The sequence below is a fragment of the Cyprinus carpio genome, chromosome A3 (genome assembly GCF_018340385.1).
Source record: "Cyprinus carpio isolate SPL01 chromosome A3, ASM1834038v1, whole genome shotgun sequence".
NCBI classification, from domain to species: Eukaryota; Metazoa; Chordata; class Actinopteri; order Cypriniformes; family Cyprinidae; genus Cyprinus; species Cyprinus carpio.
In genome coordinates this window covers 23,004,688-23,021,682 of record NC_056574.1, presented here as the reverse complement: position 1 = coordinate 23,021,682, position 16,995 = coordinate 23,004,688, and the positions used below count along the sequence as shown (strand labels likewise).

The following is a 16,995-nucleotide window of genomic DNA, read 5'->3' as shown; positions in this document are numbered from 1 at the left end:
GTGAGGAATTTGTTTACAAATGGTTTTCATAACTCAGCCAACGAACTGTTTTTGGCAAGTTGATCACAACACTGTTCTTTTAAAACACACTATTGTAAGTGAACAGTCAAATTCACTGCAGCTTTACTGAATGATTTTACAAGTGGTTTCATTTTATACAGACTGTGATCTGCATTTTTTGTTTAATTAGATCATTGATTAGCATTGTATTTTGAATCAATGTTTAATTAAATAAACAGTAGTTTTATGCACCACTCTGCGAGTTCTTGTGTTAGTTTAATTGTTAAACTTGAACAAAAGCATAAGCAAAGAAACAAAAGCAATATGAGTACACGTCACGAACTATATCAGTCTAGCTTTTTCTAATAGCGTGTTGTTGACATCATTTATTTCAGTCCATGAATGATGTTACTCTCAGCTACTCGATACATCCTCTGAGTTACATCAGACAGATTGAGCACATACATACATGGAAAAACAGAGAATGAAATGCTGACTTGAATTCAGAATTGAGATAAACACATTGCAAATAAATAAATTCACTTTCAAATTTTCCAAAAAACAAAACAGATTAAGAAAAGATTTGCGATTATCATTGCTTATCCAGGAAGACCACTAAAAACCAGGTGCTGACGGCAAAGAATCATGTATATAAATTAGTAAAATAACAAAAGGACAACTGGAACACGTCCTGTTGATCATAAATACTGTTGTTGTCTGAATGTGTGTATCACTGGACCTAAAATTAGCTGAGGATTTTGAACAGGTTGTAGGAGACACTAATTAAACTGTCAACAATAAATAAAACTTTAACAAATAATTTTTTGCTTCCTGTTTAACTTTATAAATTTCTAGGTCAACTGGGCAAAAATATCCCATCATCCTCCAAAGCCACAGATCTTACTCTCACCATACATTCTGTTCCATTATCACCATAACCCAGTTAAAAGCTCCCTCTTCTGACTTCATCTTTCTTTCTGTCACTGTTGAATCATTCTTTCATACTCTCTCAAAATGTCTTGTTTTTACTGGCAGTTCTTCTGGGTACCTTGGACAAAATAGCTTAGTAGTGATCTTACTGCCATAATTCCATGTGTTTTGGAGAATTTGATTATAATCTGATTTGTGGTTTTCACAGAAGACTTACTTTGTGTCAAAAAACAGACACACAAAAAAATATATACCTGCTGGAAAGTGATCACAGGGTATTCAGTGCTCTCTCCAAACTGCTTTGCTCAGGACTGTCTTGACCTAAAGGGGAGCAGGTACCCATCTTGTCTCTCTCCTCTGGGTAACTGTTTGTTTTGGGCAAAGTCATTTGCAATGCACACCAAAGAGCGATCCGGGCCTTTCTGGTGCTGCTGCACAGGTCCTTCACTGCAGATGCCAACAGAAGGATCTCTGTGAGATGCGAAAAACATTTTTTTTTTCACCTTTTAACACAAGTAGATAAAGTAGATAGTGCTTTTGTTATCCACATCTATATTAACTAAGCAAATGTTTTGTTACTGAGCAGTAAAACTAAGGCTGAGTGGGACTTTACCAAGCCCTGCCATCTTTCCACTGTCTCTGACATTTGGATACAATTATCCAAAAATTCGCCCAGAACTTTCAAACTGGTCATGAAACAAACCGTTACCCTTGGCTTATTCACCATGGTAAAATTAATGATTTTAATGAATGTATAAATATATCCACAAAAAAATACAAATAAATTACCCCCCCTCCCATGAAAACATAGTAGGTTTTATGTGGCTAATTAACGTTAATAATGATTTAATAATGCTAAAATAATTATTTCTGCTACAATTATTCTAAACCACCATTTTACAGAAAAAAGTGTTTACAGAATAAGGTTAAAGTTGAAATAAATCAGTAATTCTAATCTCATTCTCACAGTTTTAATTAGAATACATCATATAGGTCGGTCACATACAATCTAGCTACAGAAGTTCAAATATTTGAACGGATCCGAAGCTCAAATCGGATCCGAAATTTCTGCATTCGCATATGACTGGAAATGAATGACTTCTGGTCTATCACTTGTCGTTTGTCGGAGATAGTGGAAAGGCTGCTTTACGATTGTGGCTTCCCACTAGTTTATATAAGATCTTGTATTTTTGCACTGTAAGTGTATTCCTTGTTTTTGTTATACTATATGATTCACTAACCCCTGTCCTCTCTAAAGAAGGCTGCTGGCTGCCTCTGTCTGCTGTTAGCATTGATGAATTCATCCTTTCGGCGTGCCTGAGTGATGTAGATGACCTCAAGATGCCTGTCCAATGCTGAGCCGATATTAGCATGAAGTGGAAAACTGCGCAACTCTTCCATCTTGCCTAGTAAACCTGCCACCTACAAACACAATGCAATCATTAGTTTAAAACACTGTCAATTTAATTGTATATAAAATACAAAATCACGTTTTTTTTGGCAAAAATAGAAATTATACATGTGTAAAATCTTTACTTTCTATGAATTTGACAGCTCTATTTTTCTATCCACAACTACAGTACTATTAGATGTAAAACCTGAAGACAGCATAACACTATTGATGCCAACAGAATAAATTCATTTTGATTATTCTTTCATGATTTCATAAATGTCATGATTTTTCAAAAACTGTAATGTCAATAATTTTATTCATTTATTTTCTTTACATCTTTACACTATATTTCTTTGTATTTTTAGGCAGGCCCTCTAGCACTCTCGTGTGGCCTCCTGTTTGAAAACCCTTGGCAGGAATTGTGTAAGAAATACTGGACTGACCCTAGCCTGTTCATGCAGCTGGTCTACAATGAGGCGGTCCAGTCTGGAGGGGTTTGGAGGCATTTTGGGTGAAACACTACTGGTCACCACAGACACACGTTTTCCTGGGTAAGTCTTTGTAAGAACAGCTTCTGCCTGTCAGAAAGAACACATTACATTAGTTTCAACCTCATCATACTTTAAAAGAGGTCAGCCTGCAAACTACCTGGTAATTTAATAACATAATTCACCAAGACAGAATCTGTTTGACAACTCGGTAAGTAATTTATTTTTCCATAAATATTTTCCTTAAAATAAATCTTTGTTTTGACAAGTTAGCACTTGTTCTATCATCCTGAGTTAATTTTTTTTTTTTTTTGGTTAAATGTCTGAAATAAGGTCTGTGGTCAACACAAGCTCAAGATATTTCAAGTTTTGTTTTACGACAAAATCATTTTTTTTTTTTTAAATACATTAGCAGTACCCCTTTGTGCTTTTCCCCCAAGCTTTTACTTGTCTTGAAAAAGGAAGTTGCTAACAAGTGGCCAAACAGTTAAATTCATCTACTCACTAGTCCACTCTCTGAGTTTATAATCACAGTCTTATAAATTATTCAAAAAAATAAGTGAAAGTAATGTGACATACAGCCAAGTATTGTGACCCATACTCAGAATTCGTGCTCTGCATTTAACCCAGCCAAAGTGCACACACACAGCAGTGAGTAGTGTACCACACACATACACACACACACACACACACACACACACACACTGTGAACACACACACGGAGCAGTGGGCAGCCATTTATGCTGCGGCGCCCGGGGAGCAGTTGGGGGTTCGGTGCCTTGCTCAAGGGCACCTCAGTCGTGGTATTGCCGGCCCGAGACTCGAACCCACAACCCTAGGGTTAGGAGTCAAACTCTCTAACCGTTAGGCCATGACTTCCCCCATTCTAGGTTCTAACTCAAAGATTCTAACTCAATCTTTCAGTGAAAATATTTTTTAAATAAAGAGTTTGTTTCTAGCCTACATTTAGCTTTTTACTTCTGCTGATTCTATATAGGTTACAAAATAAAGTTGTGTGATTGAAGAGAATTATCATGATTAACATCATAAAAATCATAAACTTTTGTTGGTCACTGAGGTTATTTTTCTTATTTTCCTACAAAAATATGTCAACACTGCAGCACATACCTGAAAAATCATACATGGAATACAATAATACCCTTATGTCTTAAAAACATCACACTTACTTGCTTTCTATCTTTTTCCAGCATCCTCCACTGCTCATAACATTCCTCCAGGTAAAAGTGTAGCTGACTGTTGGGGCTTCCGAATGCCTTGCCAAACTTGGGTAAAGTCATGTCCGACAGAAATCCGGTGAACAACCCATCTCTGGATGCTTGGCTAAGCCCAATACATTCTTGTAGATAGGGGCTGAAGGGTGAAATATCTCCATCTGGCAGATGTTCATTCATGTCGATGAGGGGCACAGAGCAATAGGGCGACTGGGACTGAATTGGGTGGCATGCGCTTTTTCTGGGATCACCCATCTGGTATAGGAATGGGAAAAGTTGTGATGGTGTAGCTTTGGCTGAGTTTGAACTTGCTCCACTGTGTCTCATTTGTCCTTCATACAAACTGCCCAGCCCCTGATATGCATTCTGCAGGAGTCCTGTTTTTTTGTCTGCCTCTTTAGGGAAGGCGGGAAGTTTGGGTTTCGTGCTAAATCGCTGAGAAAAACACCCATCGACCATAAGGCCCGCCGACAACCTGTTATTCTCTAGCTGGAGGTCAAAATCTGAAATATCCACATTTCCTGCTCCCTTCCTTAAATCCTCAAGACTGACCTGGCCTATCGCACCATGTAGATTTACTGTGTTCCCCTGACCCAAATCAGCTGAGCCTCTCACTGCAGGCCGGAACAACTGCTGAGAAGGAAGCAATGGAACAGCTCCTGATGTGGTTGAGAGCTCTGCAAAACCCTGTGATTCATTGTTGCTGTTGCTCTTTGCTGAAATCTTTGCTTGTTTTTGATATTGGTTTAACTGGATAGGCTGGTACTGCTTTACCCTGGTTTGGGAAGTGCTGCTTCCTATCAGGCTGGCTTCTTTGTTTGGGTGAAGGGCTGGAGGCAAGATGGTAGGAGAAAAAGTCTTTGGTGGCCCAAACCCTGAAAATTCATTCGTAATGTAATGACTTTGTTTTTTATCCACTACTTTAGCTCCTCTTTGCTCCATATGGGTGCGTGTCACCTCTCTCTTAAAATCTGGTGTTTGAGTAATAAGCTCTGACATCCTTTGAAAAGGATGACTCTTCTGCTCTGACATGATTTCCTCAAGATTCCTCTGTGCTAAAAGCCCATTCTGGGTAGATTCTCTGCAATAGTTTATATCCTGCTCTGCCAAGAGAAAGGCCAGTTTACTGACATCCTGCACAGAGAACGATTGGGTGTTTTTCAGTTTATCTTTGCTCACAGATGAAAATTCATGAGATGAACTGAAATAGGAGTCATCCTTTGTTTGTGGAGGGCAGCAAGAGTTGTTGACTGTGTTTATATGATCAGACAGGTAGTTAGTGGTGCTGCGGTATCCTTCATCCTTCTCAGGTGTAATAAACTCAGGTTTACCAGCCCTGGTCTGGTAGAGGCTAGAGCTTAATGCTGGGGGTGTGCCCAGGCCTGGGGGGCGAGGAAGATCTTGAGGAGGATATGTGTTAGCCTCTCCATTACAAGTGGAGAAATTGCAGGGAAGTGCAAAAGAATCAAAACCATTACAATTCTGAAGTTCAGCCCACTGATGAGATTCTCTACCTGCAGACTGAGGAGAAATATTGCTGACTGGTTTAGGACAAATCTGATTTGATGGGAATCCAGAAATGAGCGGCATCTGTACCTCATTACTGAAGTAATGCATCCTCTCTTCTCTTGTTAACTTTGGAGACCAGACACCTTTCAGGCTGGATGGTAGCCTACTAAAAACAACACCAATTTTTTTTTTTTTTTTTGCATCAATTTTAAAGAAAGCTGATGGATTTTTGAATTAAATTGTGAAAATACTAAAGCTGCCATAACATGTTTACACAAAACAGTTAATTAAATGTTTAACATATGCTTATTTTTACAAATGTAAAGGCATTTATATAATTTGACACATACAAGTCACTATAGTGGAGCACTCTATTATCAGTCAGTTATGGAAATAAAATTCCTCTTTATAGGTTAATTATTCATAAATCAAACACAAACATGCACAGCAAAAATAAAGTCACTTTCAGGCAGAGGACAGTGTCTTGAGTCATGTAAACATGTTTTAAAATCCTTTTGTTACTGCATTTATATTGTTGTATTGTATTTCCCATGACTAATGTATCTAGTTTTAATGCCGTAAATCTGTAGAATCTGATCTTTTTGAGTAAAGAGTGATGTTGCATAAATATACTTTAAGAGAAAAATTGCAAACCTCACAATTACACATATGCCTCATTTATTTTACATAAAAGATATCTACAACATTAAATACTATCAAATTCATATGAATTGGAAATTAGCCATTTTTACACTAATCAGTAATAATTAGCTTTACAGGTTAATTTCTGTAAAATAAATCAAGAGGGACTTACTTCTCTGAGACATATGAGGAGTATGGCTCTATTGAATCTGGTTCTTCCAAGATGTTGGACATTAATCCATAAAGATCAGCCTCACTCCCACAATTACTGGCATCTACCAGATTTCTATGCAAGATAAACAATATTTTAGTATTTAATAACAAATTCCTCTAGACTCACAGTATTATTGTGTTAATATATAACATCCAATTTTTACAGTATTATTAATATCTATAAAAATAAAACGAACCTGTTATCAGTTATGACTTGAGGCCAGGTGACTGATTTACAGTCTTCTTCCTGAGTTGGCCAAACTGTGTAAGGCAGTGGTGCACAGTTTTGCACCGGACAGTCCGAGAATGTGTTGTATGACAAGAATCCGCTGTCTTTGAAGCTATTCTGCAAGAACACAGCATTTGTTCATAAAAGGCATATTGAGAAGTTGTTAATTGGATAAAATATATACATTTACAATGCATTTTCAAAAATATTTATGGGTATGAACATAAAACTAAGAACGTCCTTAAAATTATCTGTGCAATTTAGTTAGTCTGTTATTACAAATGCTGTCCAGTTCAATTATCTATTTAAATATTTATTACAATTCAAATAAAATGAGTAATTTAATTTTGCAGATCTTAGCAACAGACCACTCTTGACAACTTCTATATTTGGAAAAAACATATTAATCTAACATTTTCTCTAAATAATACACAGTAGTTCAAATTGCTATGCATTCAAACATACGAGGAGGTTAAATTGGCAAATCTATACACTTAAGTCTTAACTGTATTTTTAAATTCATTTGTGCAGTAAAGCCACAATTTGAAGAGGACTTTCTCACCTGAGGCTTGTTTGTGGAGAAGTAGGAGTCTGGTCCTGAATTATGAAATCGATCAAAGACTGCTCTTGCTCCATTTGTATTCACACTGATTTTGCTTTTCGCTGCATTATTGACCTTAAAGTATAAGGGTAAAAATTATACTATATGATAACGGTCAATAATGACATGACAAAAAGCACAGGTTTAACATGCAGGCAAATGAGGCCTTGTGGGGGTTTTCTTTTGCCTGATGATACGACATATCTGGCTTCACCTTTATAGTTAGTTAACTGTTAAACATTAGTCAAACATTAAACATTAGTTAAACATTAGTCGACATTATGCTAATTAATATCTTAATTAGGTATGTGTACACCTGGTAATCTTTATTAGGTCGGTACCTGAGTTAACATAACAAGCAGATAGAAAAAGTGAACTACCATAAGTTTTTCCTCAGAATTAACTTAACGTTAGCTCTTACCTCCATTGACAATGAACGTAGCTGGCAGAGGGCCTCTCAAATTATACAAATTATAAATATATACTTTTCACGATTTATCTAATTAATCAGCTGATTTACTGTGCAAATAAATTAAAGACGACCAGTGTCTTTCACTTTAATTAATCGGATGAACTCGCGACCTCGCCCGTGTCTCTTCAGCAACGCGCCCGCGAAGCCAAGAGCTTGCGGTCCAGCCTACAAGTGTCCCTCGCGTTTCTATTGGCTAAACCGCCTTCAATTAGCCAATCAGAATCCATCAAATGGTCGCGAGAGGAGATGCCGTCAGGCTTAGTAACGGAAGAATACATTTGGAAAGAAAAATTTCCAGAAAAAAAATACATGACATGTATGTTAGCCTCTGGGATTTATTTCCTATAACTGAATAAATTAATTAATTAATTTTCCAATACTTAAGAATTTCTCTCTTGCTCTGCTTCTAAACCATAGACTGTGTCCCTTTCGGACTGTATTAATACTATTCTAAATAATTGTTACATGCATTCGTTTATATATTGTTATCCTTAATATATCACTGTTATTACTATTATCAGCATTAATAACCAACTTGATTTTAAACTCATTTTTAAAATGTGTTTTATTTTAATTTAAAACAACGCAAAATAAAATTAAGAAATAACACCTAGGGTGAATGTAACTAACAACACATAGCCACAAGATGTCACCGCTATCCATCGATAGATAGATAGATAGATAGATAGATAGATAGATAGATAGATAGATAGATAGATAGATAGATAGATAGATAGATAGATAGATAGATAGATAGATAGATAGATAGATAGATAGATAGATAGATAGATAGATGGTTTTTTTTTATAAGACATGTTTTGTTTTGTTTTTCAGAAAAGAGAATTTCCAAACTCGCGTTCTGTCATTCTTCGATACCATAACTTCTTACCCGAATAAAACTTTTTAAAAAATGCTCTAGGTTTTCAGATGACTAATGGCATATGAGCGATGCGATTGGTCCGAAGACTTTGCGATTGAGGTTTAGAGTAGAAATCTGTTTCAAGACCCCCGAATTCCCTCCTCCTCATTCATACTCAGCAACAGGCAGCCCAGGGGGAACTTGAAACAGTCTGACGGACAAAGGGGGAAAAGTCATGCTGTCGCTCCTGCGCGCAACAGATACTCCTCACAAAGTATGCAGTTTATACTAGCTCGCGAGTCTTTTTCTTTTCGATTAGCAGATAATATGTCGCCCAAAGCGTAGCTTGTGGACTCGCGTTTTATTCAGTGAAAGTTAGGCGGAACTTTGCGGGACAATGCAGGCGAGTGGAAGTTTGTGTTTGTTTTTGGCACTGGTGTTGCCGTGCTGTTTCGTGGCGTCTGGACAGTATCACGGAGACAGTGGGATAGCCGTTCCCGAACACGGCTTCTGTCAGCCCATAACCATCCCCCTGTGCACGGACATCGCGTATAATCAAACCATTATGCCAAATCTGGTCGGACACTACAACCAAGAGGATGCGGGGCTGGAGGTCCACCAGTTTTACCCGCTGGTCAAGGTACAGTGCTCGCCCGAACTCAAGTTCTTCCTGTGCTCCATGTACGCGCCAGTGTGCACGGTTTTGGAGAAAGCCATCCCGCCGTGCCGCTCCATTTGCGAGAGGGCAAAGCACGGCTGCGAGGCCCTCATGAACAAGTTCGGCTTCCAGTGGCCCGAGCGACTGAGATGCGAACATTTCCCCGTGCTGGGAGACGGACACATCTGCGTGGGCCAGAACGACTCCGTGGCTACAGTGTCGCCCGTTCACATGCCCGTCCCAGGAACGCCTGGCATTCAGCTGTACTCCTCGTTGGACAAGCCCTTCCGCTGCCCGTCAGTGCTAAAGGTGCCGTCCTACCTCGGTTATAAGTTCTTGGGCGAGCTGGATTGTGGCGCTCCATGTGAGTCCTCCAGAACACAACGGGTTTATATGTTCTTCACGGACCAGGAGATTGAATTTGCCCGGATTTGGATCCTCATCTGGTCCTCCCTCTGCTGTGCATCTACCTTATTCACCGTAACCACGTATTTAGTGGACATGCAACGTTTTAAGTACCCAGAACGTCCTATTATTTTCTTGTCCGGCTGTTATACCATGGTTTCCATTGCGTATATAGCTGGTTACTTTCTTGGGGACAAAGTTGTGTGCAACGAGAGCTTTTTTCTCGATAGCTATAAAACCATCGTTCAAGGTACGAAGAAAGAAGGCTGTACAATTCTGTTCATGATGCTGTATTTCTTCAGTATGGCGTCTTCGATTTGGTGGGTCATCCTGTCTCTCACTTGGTTCCTGGCGGCTGGTATGAAATGGGGCCATGAGGCTATCGAAGCCAATTCACAGTACTTTCACCTGGCCGCCTGGGCCGTTCCGGCTGTAAAGACTATTAGCATCCTGGCCATGGGACAAATCGATGGAGACGTGTTAAGTGGAGTCTGCTTTGTGGGCCTGAACAATCTGGATCCCTTGAGGGGCTTCGTGTTGGCCCCTCTCTTCATCTACCTCTTCATCGGCACCTCGTTCCTGCTCGCTGGCTTCGTGTCCCTGTTTCGTATCCGCACTATCATGAAGCACGACGGCACCAAGACCGAGAAGCTGGAGCGCCTGATGGTCCGCATAGGTGTCTTTTCAGTTCTTTACACTGTCCCGGCCACCATCGTCATCGCTTGCTTTTTTTACGAGCAGGCCTTCAGGCAGCACTGGGAGAAGAGCTGGATCAGTACATACTGTAAGAGCCTGGCCATCCCCTGCCCCATGCAACCCGCTCCTCACATGACCCCCGACTTCACCGTCTTCATGATCAAGTACCTCATGACTCTAATTGTAGGGATCACTTCGGGGTTCTGGATCTGGTCGGGGAAGACGCTGCAGTCTTGGAGGAAATTCTACGCGCGTTTGACCAGTGCTGGACAAGGGGAGACCACCGTTTGAAACTGGACATCGTGGTCCACATTTTCATGCAATGATGATTTTAGAAATACAAAAACATAATAAAGTGCCTTTGATCATCAGTATTTTGAAAGCAGTTACACTTGTACACTTATTTTTAGACTGTCAGAGACTTTCAAGTGGAAAGAGAAATGGGACGTAAACCACTTGAATTCCCCAAAACAAACATGGCCAATTTGATACCAAGTGCAGAAATGTTTTCCTCCCCCATTCTGTTGCCCCCGTTTTTTTTTTTCTCATAAGCTGCTGGCCATAAAAACTCAACTTGGAAAGTGAGATACCAGCTGGGAATTCAACAAACGACAGAGCAAAGAGAGCCATGGGGGGAGGAGAGCTTGAAAGCTCGTCATCTAATATACGGCAGGCAGTTGTGTTAAATGTAATTAAAACATTGTACATAATATTTGTAAAAATCTGCATTTGAACATAATTATATATTTGTATTTAAGCAAATCTTCATTTTTTTGTGTTTCAAAATTTGGTACTCTACAGTATCTAGAATATTTGTATCCACTAGTCTCTCTGTCATGTCTTCTATACTCATGTTTGTCCCTCTGTTTCGAATTAAAGTTGTTGTAAATAATACTCCTCTTTATAAACTTTATTTAGTTCAGCGGTAAAAGAAAAACTCATTTCATGATATGTGTTGTGGATTTAAAGGAGTAGTTCACCTAAAAACAAGTAATCTGTAATGTACTCACTCTCATGTTGTTTCAAACCAGTACAATGTTTTTTTTTCGTAAGCGGAAGACTATAATCTTAATAATAAGAAGAATATTGTTTTGAAAAAATGTTTTGTCCTCACAATGAAAGCCAGTGAAGTCTAATGTTGTTTTTGATCATGATTGTAAGGACAAAAACAAATTCTCAAAATGTCTTTTTGTGTCTTCAACAGAATGAAAGTTTTAGGTGTGAAACAACATGAGGGAACTGATGACAGTTTTCCTTTTTGGATGAACTATCCCTTTAAGCAGGTTTTTGCATAAAAGCAACTGCAGTAATTCACTGTTATTCAAATATGTAATCCATATGTCTGTAATTGTGCTTCATTTTTCTACCAGATCTTAATACTCTTTTTCCACAAAGAATATCCTAAACCCAGAGATTGGAATGGTTGTATGTGAGTCAGAGAGAGAGTGTGTGCTGCTTTTTTTCTTTCTCTCTCTCTCTCTCTCTCTCTCTCTCTCTCTCTCTCTCTCTCTCTCTCTCTCTCTCTCTCTCTCTCTCTCTCTCTCTCTCTCTCTCTCTCTCTCTCTCTTGACTGTAGTGTGAAACAAGCAGCCGTTGAGGAGCAAATGGTTCTCGCATGGTCCTGAGAGCTGAGGCATGCAGGGAAAAAATGGAAAGCACATGGTGTGTGTGTGTACTGGTATATATGGTTTATGAGGACACAAATGTGTATAATGACATGGGTACTACAACGTAAACATGGTTTATGAGGACACTGTGTCCCCGTAAAACTAAAGGTTTAAAAAAACATACAAAACTGTTTTATAAAATTCAAAAATTGCCAGTAGTTTTGGTAATGGGTTGGTTTAGGTGTAGGGCGATAGAAAATACAGTTTGTACAGTAAAAAAAAACTTATGGAGAGTCCCTGTAAACCACAAATGCAAGTTTGTGTGTATACGTCACAAACCAGCCCGCTTTACTGAAAAGGTGGAGTGTAGTAGTCTGTTAGTGATCAGTACAAAGCTTTTCTAAGGTGCAGGTTTTTATTCCACTAACTTTCTCTGAATCCATGTGAGGCTGACTGATTTTCATGTCGTCTTTGCTTTGGCCTGTGAGCGTATGTTTGTGAGCTCAGGTTTCTAATCTAATTCATGCCCCTGAGCAGCCAATTTCATGCTCAGCCCCTCATACAATGTTTGCCTTCTCCCTTTACACCAAATCTTACTCATTTAACATGCACCACTTTCTGTGTGTGTACTTCATACCTCGTTTTTATTTTTCACCACTACTAGAATTTGTACATAAAAATGTCCATGAGCTAAGATTTTGTGTTTAATATATATGTTAGTGTATTAGGGAAAGGGTATATAAATATGCTGTCAAAAGTTTGCTTAAATGTTTCATGCTTTTTGAAGAGGTTTCGTATGCTCACCAAAGTTGCATGTATTTGATCAAAAAGTACAGTATAATCAGTGATATTGTGAATTATTAATATACTTTTAAAATAACTGCTTTCTATTTGAAAATATTACTGTGAAGGCAAAGCTAGATTTTCAGCAGCCATTAATCCAGTCTTCAGTGTCACATCATCCTTCAGAAATCAATATGCTAATTTGGTGCTCAAGAAACATTTCTTACAATAGTGACGCTGCTTAATATTTTTTGTGTAAACCATGATATTTTTTTTCTGGATTTTTTAATGAACAGAAAGATCAAAAGAACAGCATTGATTTCCAATAGAAATATTTAATGACATTATAAATGTCTTTACTACTTCTGATTAATTTAATACATCCTAGCTGAATAATTTTTTTATTATTTTCAAATAATAAAATAAAATGCTGTTTTAAATAGTGCTAAATGCAGTTTCAGGTCAGAGTTCTAATAGTTTTTTTTTATGTCAACTATATTCATGTTCTTAGCAGATGCTTGATTACAAAAGCAACTAAGTATAACTCAAATCCAGTATCTCAAAATAACTGCAAATACATGTTCCTCTTTCTACGTTATCTTCAAATCATCTGTGTTCTGAATGAATAAATAGCCATGATGAATACTGTACTGTACATTCCACGCTCTTATAATGCTGGTGATGTGATTTTTCTTTTTCTTTATTTTTTTATATTTTAGTTTAATCAAACAAACATTTATCTATGTTCACAAACTTTTGGTGCCTGCAACAAAATGTACTTTACACCATTGATTCTCAAAACCCAGATTTTACAATGGACATCAAACGGCAACCAACCCAAAATTGTTTGACATATCAGAGTAACAAAATTGTCCTAAAAATCAGACTTTGATATTTATTTATATAACCCCTGAAATGCAGCTAACAATTCACCATACAAAGCACAATGTAATCAGCATAAATCATGTTTAGTCACAGCCCACCAGCTGAGAACCGCTGCTTTGCACATACACGCTCTCCATTACATCTGTTAAACACACACACATAATCCTGGTAGCAGAGCTGATAGAAGGTACAGATACCTCAAATAGTACGGTGGCAAACTAGAAAGCCCAGCGTATTGTGTGTTATGTCCTCTCCTTCAGAAAAAATCTCTCCAAACATTTAGTCAAGCACAAATGCTCATACACACACATTTGCAACGCTGGAATCCCTCTGAAAGATATAGACCATAATTCAACTCCCCTGGAGATGATATCAGGACACAGATGAAGGGAAAAGAAAGTAGATCCACCCTAAAACCTCAACAAGTACAGAAATAGGCATCATTTTTAAAATCCATATTGTTTTTGTTTTCCATTATATATATATATATATATATATATATATATATATATATATATAAAAAACAATATGAATTTATAAAGAAAAACTGACTTGCTGTAACTGCATTTATATAGTAAGGTATTTTCAGTGGTTAATTCATTTTTTAGCTCATAACACAAAAACATGGTAATATTAAGGAGCAATTGTTTTTCCCAAATTTGTGTATTTAGGTTGATTTAATGATACTATTATTATTACATAATATATATCATATTTTTTATTTGAGTAAAACCAGTTAATTAGATTCTACCAATTTTAGTTTTTTAAGCATAAGCTTCACAAAATTTTGTTAGGTTTTTGCTTAACAAGCAAATAAATAAATTAACTTTCCAATAAAAAAAAATCAATAAAGAAAATAAAAAGTCTATTAATAATTAATTCAACTATTAATAATCTTGCACTAAAAAAAATATTTTCTGAAAACAGTTAATGTTTTACCTCTTAAATGTAATAATTAGTATTATATATGTATTGTCCACTGCAGAGGAAAATAAATACTGTGTGTGTGTGTGTGTGTGTGTGTGTGTGTGTGTGTATAGATCGTCTGTCTCTATACACAGATCTGTCTCTTTCATTGAAGTCTCTATGAGTAAGAACATGGAATAGTGCTGCAAGCTAACCTCAATAAGCTTTTAGCCTTCTCTAATTATCATACTGAATATTTTTTTTTATTGCTGACTTCTCAGAAAATCTCTGAGATAGTTGTCTTACTGCTGACAGCTCAACAGTGCCTTCAGATCTGTGCAGAAAGTATTCATGTCTCTCTAAAGATACTCCTGCAGAGTCTGTCATCACTTTCATTCTTCTTGTGGCAGATGCCTTGATTCCTCAGGGGAGACAAGAGAGATTTAGGTTAGATATAGCAGATGTACCAGATTAGTTACAGGTGATGTAAGGGTGTCTTATGACATATGATATAACAGGTGATATAAATGGTAATGTGTTAGTGTAAATAGAAAATAATGAATTCCTGAGTGTCTTTTTGATTGTAGTATTATTATATGGCTTTCTGTGTTTTCTTCAAATTGCTATACACACCCATTTCACTCTCTCTCCCTCTCTTTTGCTCAGATGAAAGTGGGGAATGCAGTGAGCCAGTGGCCAAGTATAGAGCATTGCTCTGACTGCACTCTATGAATTCGGCTGGCTCAGTGACAGCTTATATCCTGTGCGTGTGTGTGTGTGTGTGTGTGTGAGAGAGAGAGAGAGAGAGAGAGAGAGAGAGAGAGAGAGAGAGAGAGAGAGAGATGTCTGACTTGCCTAGGGGCTTGATTTTTGATTATGGTTCAAGTTGATGACAATCCCTGTTTGCCTTTCCTACCAAAGAAGGAGGTGGAGGAAGGCATAAATGTAACAACGAAACAATGGAGTAATAAAAAGTTGGATATGGTTGCTGGAGTGGAGGGTAAAGTGTGCTTTCCATGATGGTTTTGTGCGATCAGTTGAGAAGATAATGTGGGAAATAAAACAATACTGGAATGAGCACTTTTCCCACTATATATTTTGTCCAGGATAAACAAGAAGCAAAATCATGTGGAGAACAGAAGTCTGCTGAACAGAGCATTTAGCCTTTAGCCTTCAGGCCAATAATGAAAGCAGCAGCCGATGTTCTACTTTACCAAACACTTACTTTGTTAACATTGGTTGATAGAAATACAGCTGTTCACTTCATTCTTCACGTTAGCTCAGGTTTAAATTTACAAATTTAAATAAAAAATGTATTATTAAATGACATTAACTATAAGTAATTAATTGTTAGTTCATGTTAGCTCATCCATTAAATAACATTAACAAATTCAACTTTTTATTTTAATAATGTATTAATAAATGTTGAAATTTACATTGACTAAGATTAATAAATGCTTTCATGTATTTTTCATTGTTAGTTCATGTTAGAATAATGTACTAATGTAATGTTAACAAAATGCCTTTTTATTTTATCAGTTAGTTAACTTGTACACATTATGAGTTAAAAATGATACCAGATTAAAACAAACACACACACACACACACACACACACACACACACACACACAGACTTCAAATTTTTATGACATCAAATCTAAAAAAGACATGGACTTAAATGCTGAAATCTCATTGCAGTGATATTTCCATTTGTGTCCTTCTTGCAGTTCTTCCTGCTGTAACAGAAGTGGAGGAATAGGGAGTGGATTGGCTCCATGCTGTTGGCATGTGTTACAAATGCTGATGGTTGCCAAAGAAGCTTTAGCTTAGTATTAATACTGATCTTCACTCTTCCCAGACTTCCTCTGTCTTCACTCACAGCTTCTGTCAGAGACACATGCAGATCAAAGCATTTTCTCAGAACGTCTTGTGTATTTCACGCTAACAGGTTTTTAAACATGTTATGCTATGAAGCACGCTAAATGTGAGAGCAGACATAGCAAAGGAGAAACTAGACAAAACAAACATTTATCAGCTTAATAGTAAGAAAAAAACTGTTGGGTTTAGATCTTCTGATTGTGTGTGTGTGTGTGTGTGCTCACTCTTTTTTATGCTTGTTGAATTATATAGCCTTTATCTTCTCTGCAGGGACATGAAGGGACTAGCTAAATAGTGGGCAAAGAAATGCTAACCATCAGATCACATACTGATTATATCACACACACACACTCACACAATAACATGTGGACACATGGGCAGCTTAGATTTTAGATTTAAGATATTTTGAAAAACTATGTTGTCTGTTCAAGAATCTTTAAGTGTATGAAGGCATGTGGTGGAAGTACAGTATTGTTTCCCAACCACTGAACGCTTGACCGACCCTCTAGCAGCATCCCTCCATCTTTCCACTTGCCTCTTTATCTACAAAAAGGAAGAAGTTTGTTTTCCTGTTTCCACCTTCCTCTGTGAGAATTACTTCCTGTGCAG

The 16,995-nt window shown here is 37.5% G+C and overlaps 2 protein-coding genes across 6 annotated transcripts; one reads left to right on the top strand and one right to left on the bottom strand.

The window, feature by feature from the left end:
- Nucleotides 1-371: 371 nt before the first annotated feature.
- Nucleotides 372-7,864, bottom strand: LOC109064019 (meiosis-specific coiled-coil domain-containing protein MEIOC-like). Of its 5 annotated transcripts, none has more exons than XM_042724693.1 (9): nucleotides 7,659-7,864; nucleotides 7,199-7,312; nucleotides 6,605-6,753; nucleotides 6,367-6,480; nucleotides 3,999-5,718; nucleotides 2,767-2,901; nucleotides 2,172-2,352; nucleotides 1,185-1,401; nucleotides 372-1,048 (listed from the first exon to the last, which is right to left on the bottom strand). In XM_042724693.1, exons 1-8 carry the CDS (start codon nucleotides 7,662-7,664, stop codon nucleotides 1,199-1,201), a joined length of 2,622 nt encoding a protein of 873 aa, XP_042580627.1. In that variant the 5' UTR covers nucleotides 7,665-7,864; the 3' UTR covers nucleotides 372-1,048; nucleotides 1,185-1,198. The 5 variants fall into 5 exon arrangements, with proteins under 5 accessions (XP_042580627.1, XP_042580636.1, XP_042580647.1 ...); XM_042724702.1 differs by having other exon boundaries at nucleotides 372-1,401; nucleotides 3,999-5,564; nucleotides 5,640-5,718; XM_042724713.1 differs by having other exon boundaries at nucleotides 372-1,377; nucleotides 3,999-5,564; nucleotides 5,640-5,718.
- Nucleotides 7,865-8,750: 886 nt separating this feature from the next.
- Nucleotides 8,751-11,823, top strand: LOC109111845 (frizzled-2-like). The gene has a single exon (XM_042724678.1). The coding sequence runs from the start codon at nucleotides 8,966-8,968 to the stop codon at nucleotides 10,616-10,618; it is 1,653 nt and encodes a 550-aa protein (XP_042580612.1). The 5' UTR covers nucleotides 8,751-8,965; the 3' UTR covers nucleotides 10,619-11,823.
- The last annotated feature ends 5,172 nt before the right edge of the window (nucleotides 11,824-16,995 follow it).

Coding starts and splice junctions, on each gene's coding strand:
- LOC109111845 (XM_042724678.1), top strand. CDS start 8,966: ATGCAGGCGAGTGGAAGTTTGTGTTTGTTTTTGGCACTGGTGTTGCCG.
- LOC109064019 (XM_042724687.1), bottom strand. Junction 5,719..6,366: donor TCCTCATATGTCTCAGAGAA/GTAAGTCCCTCT, acceptor TGTTGTTTTTAG/TAGGCTACCATCCAGCCTGA. Junction 2,353..2,766: donor AGCTGCATGAACAGGCTAGG/GTCAGTCCAGTA, acceptor TTGTGTTTGTAG/GTGGCAGGTTTACTAGGCAA.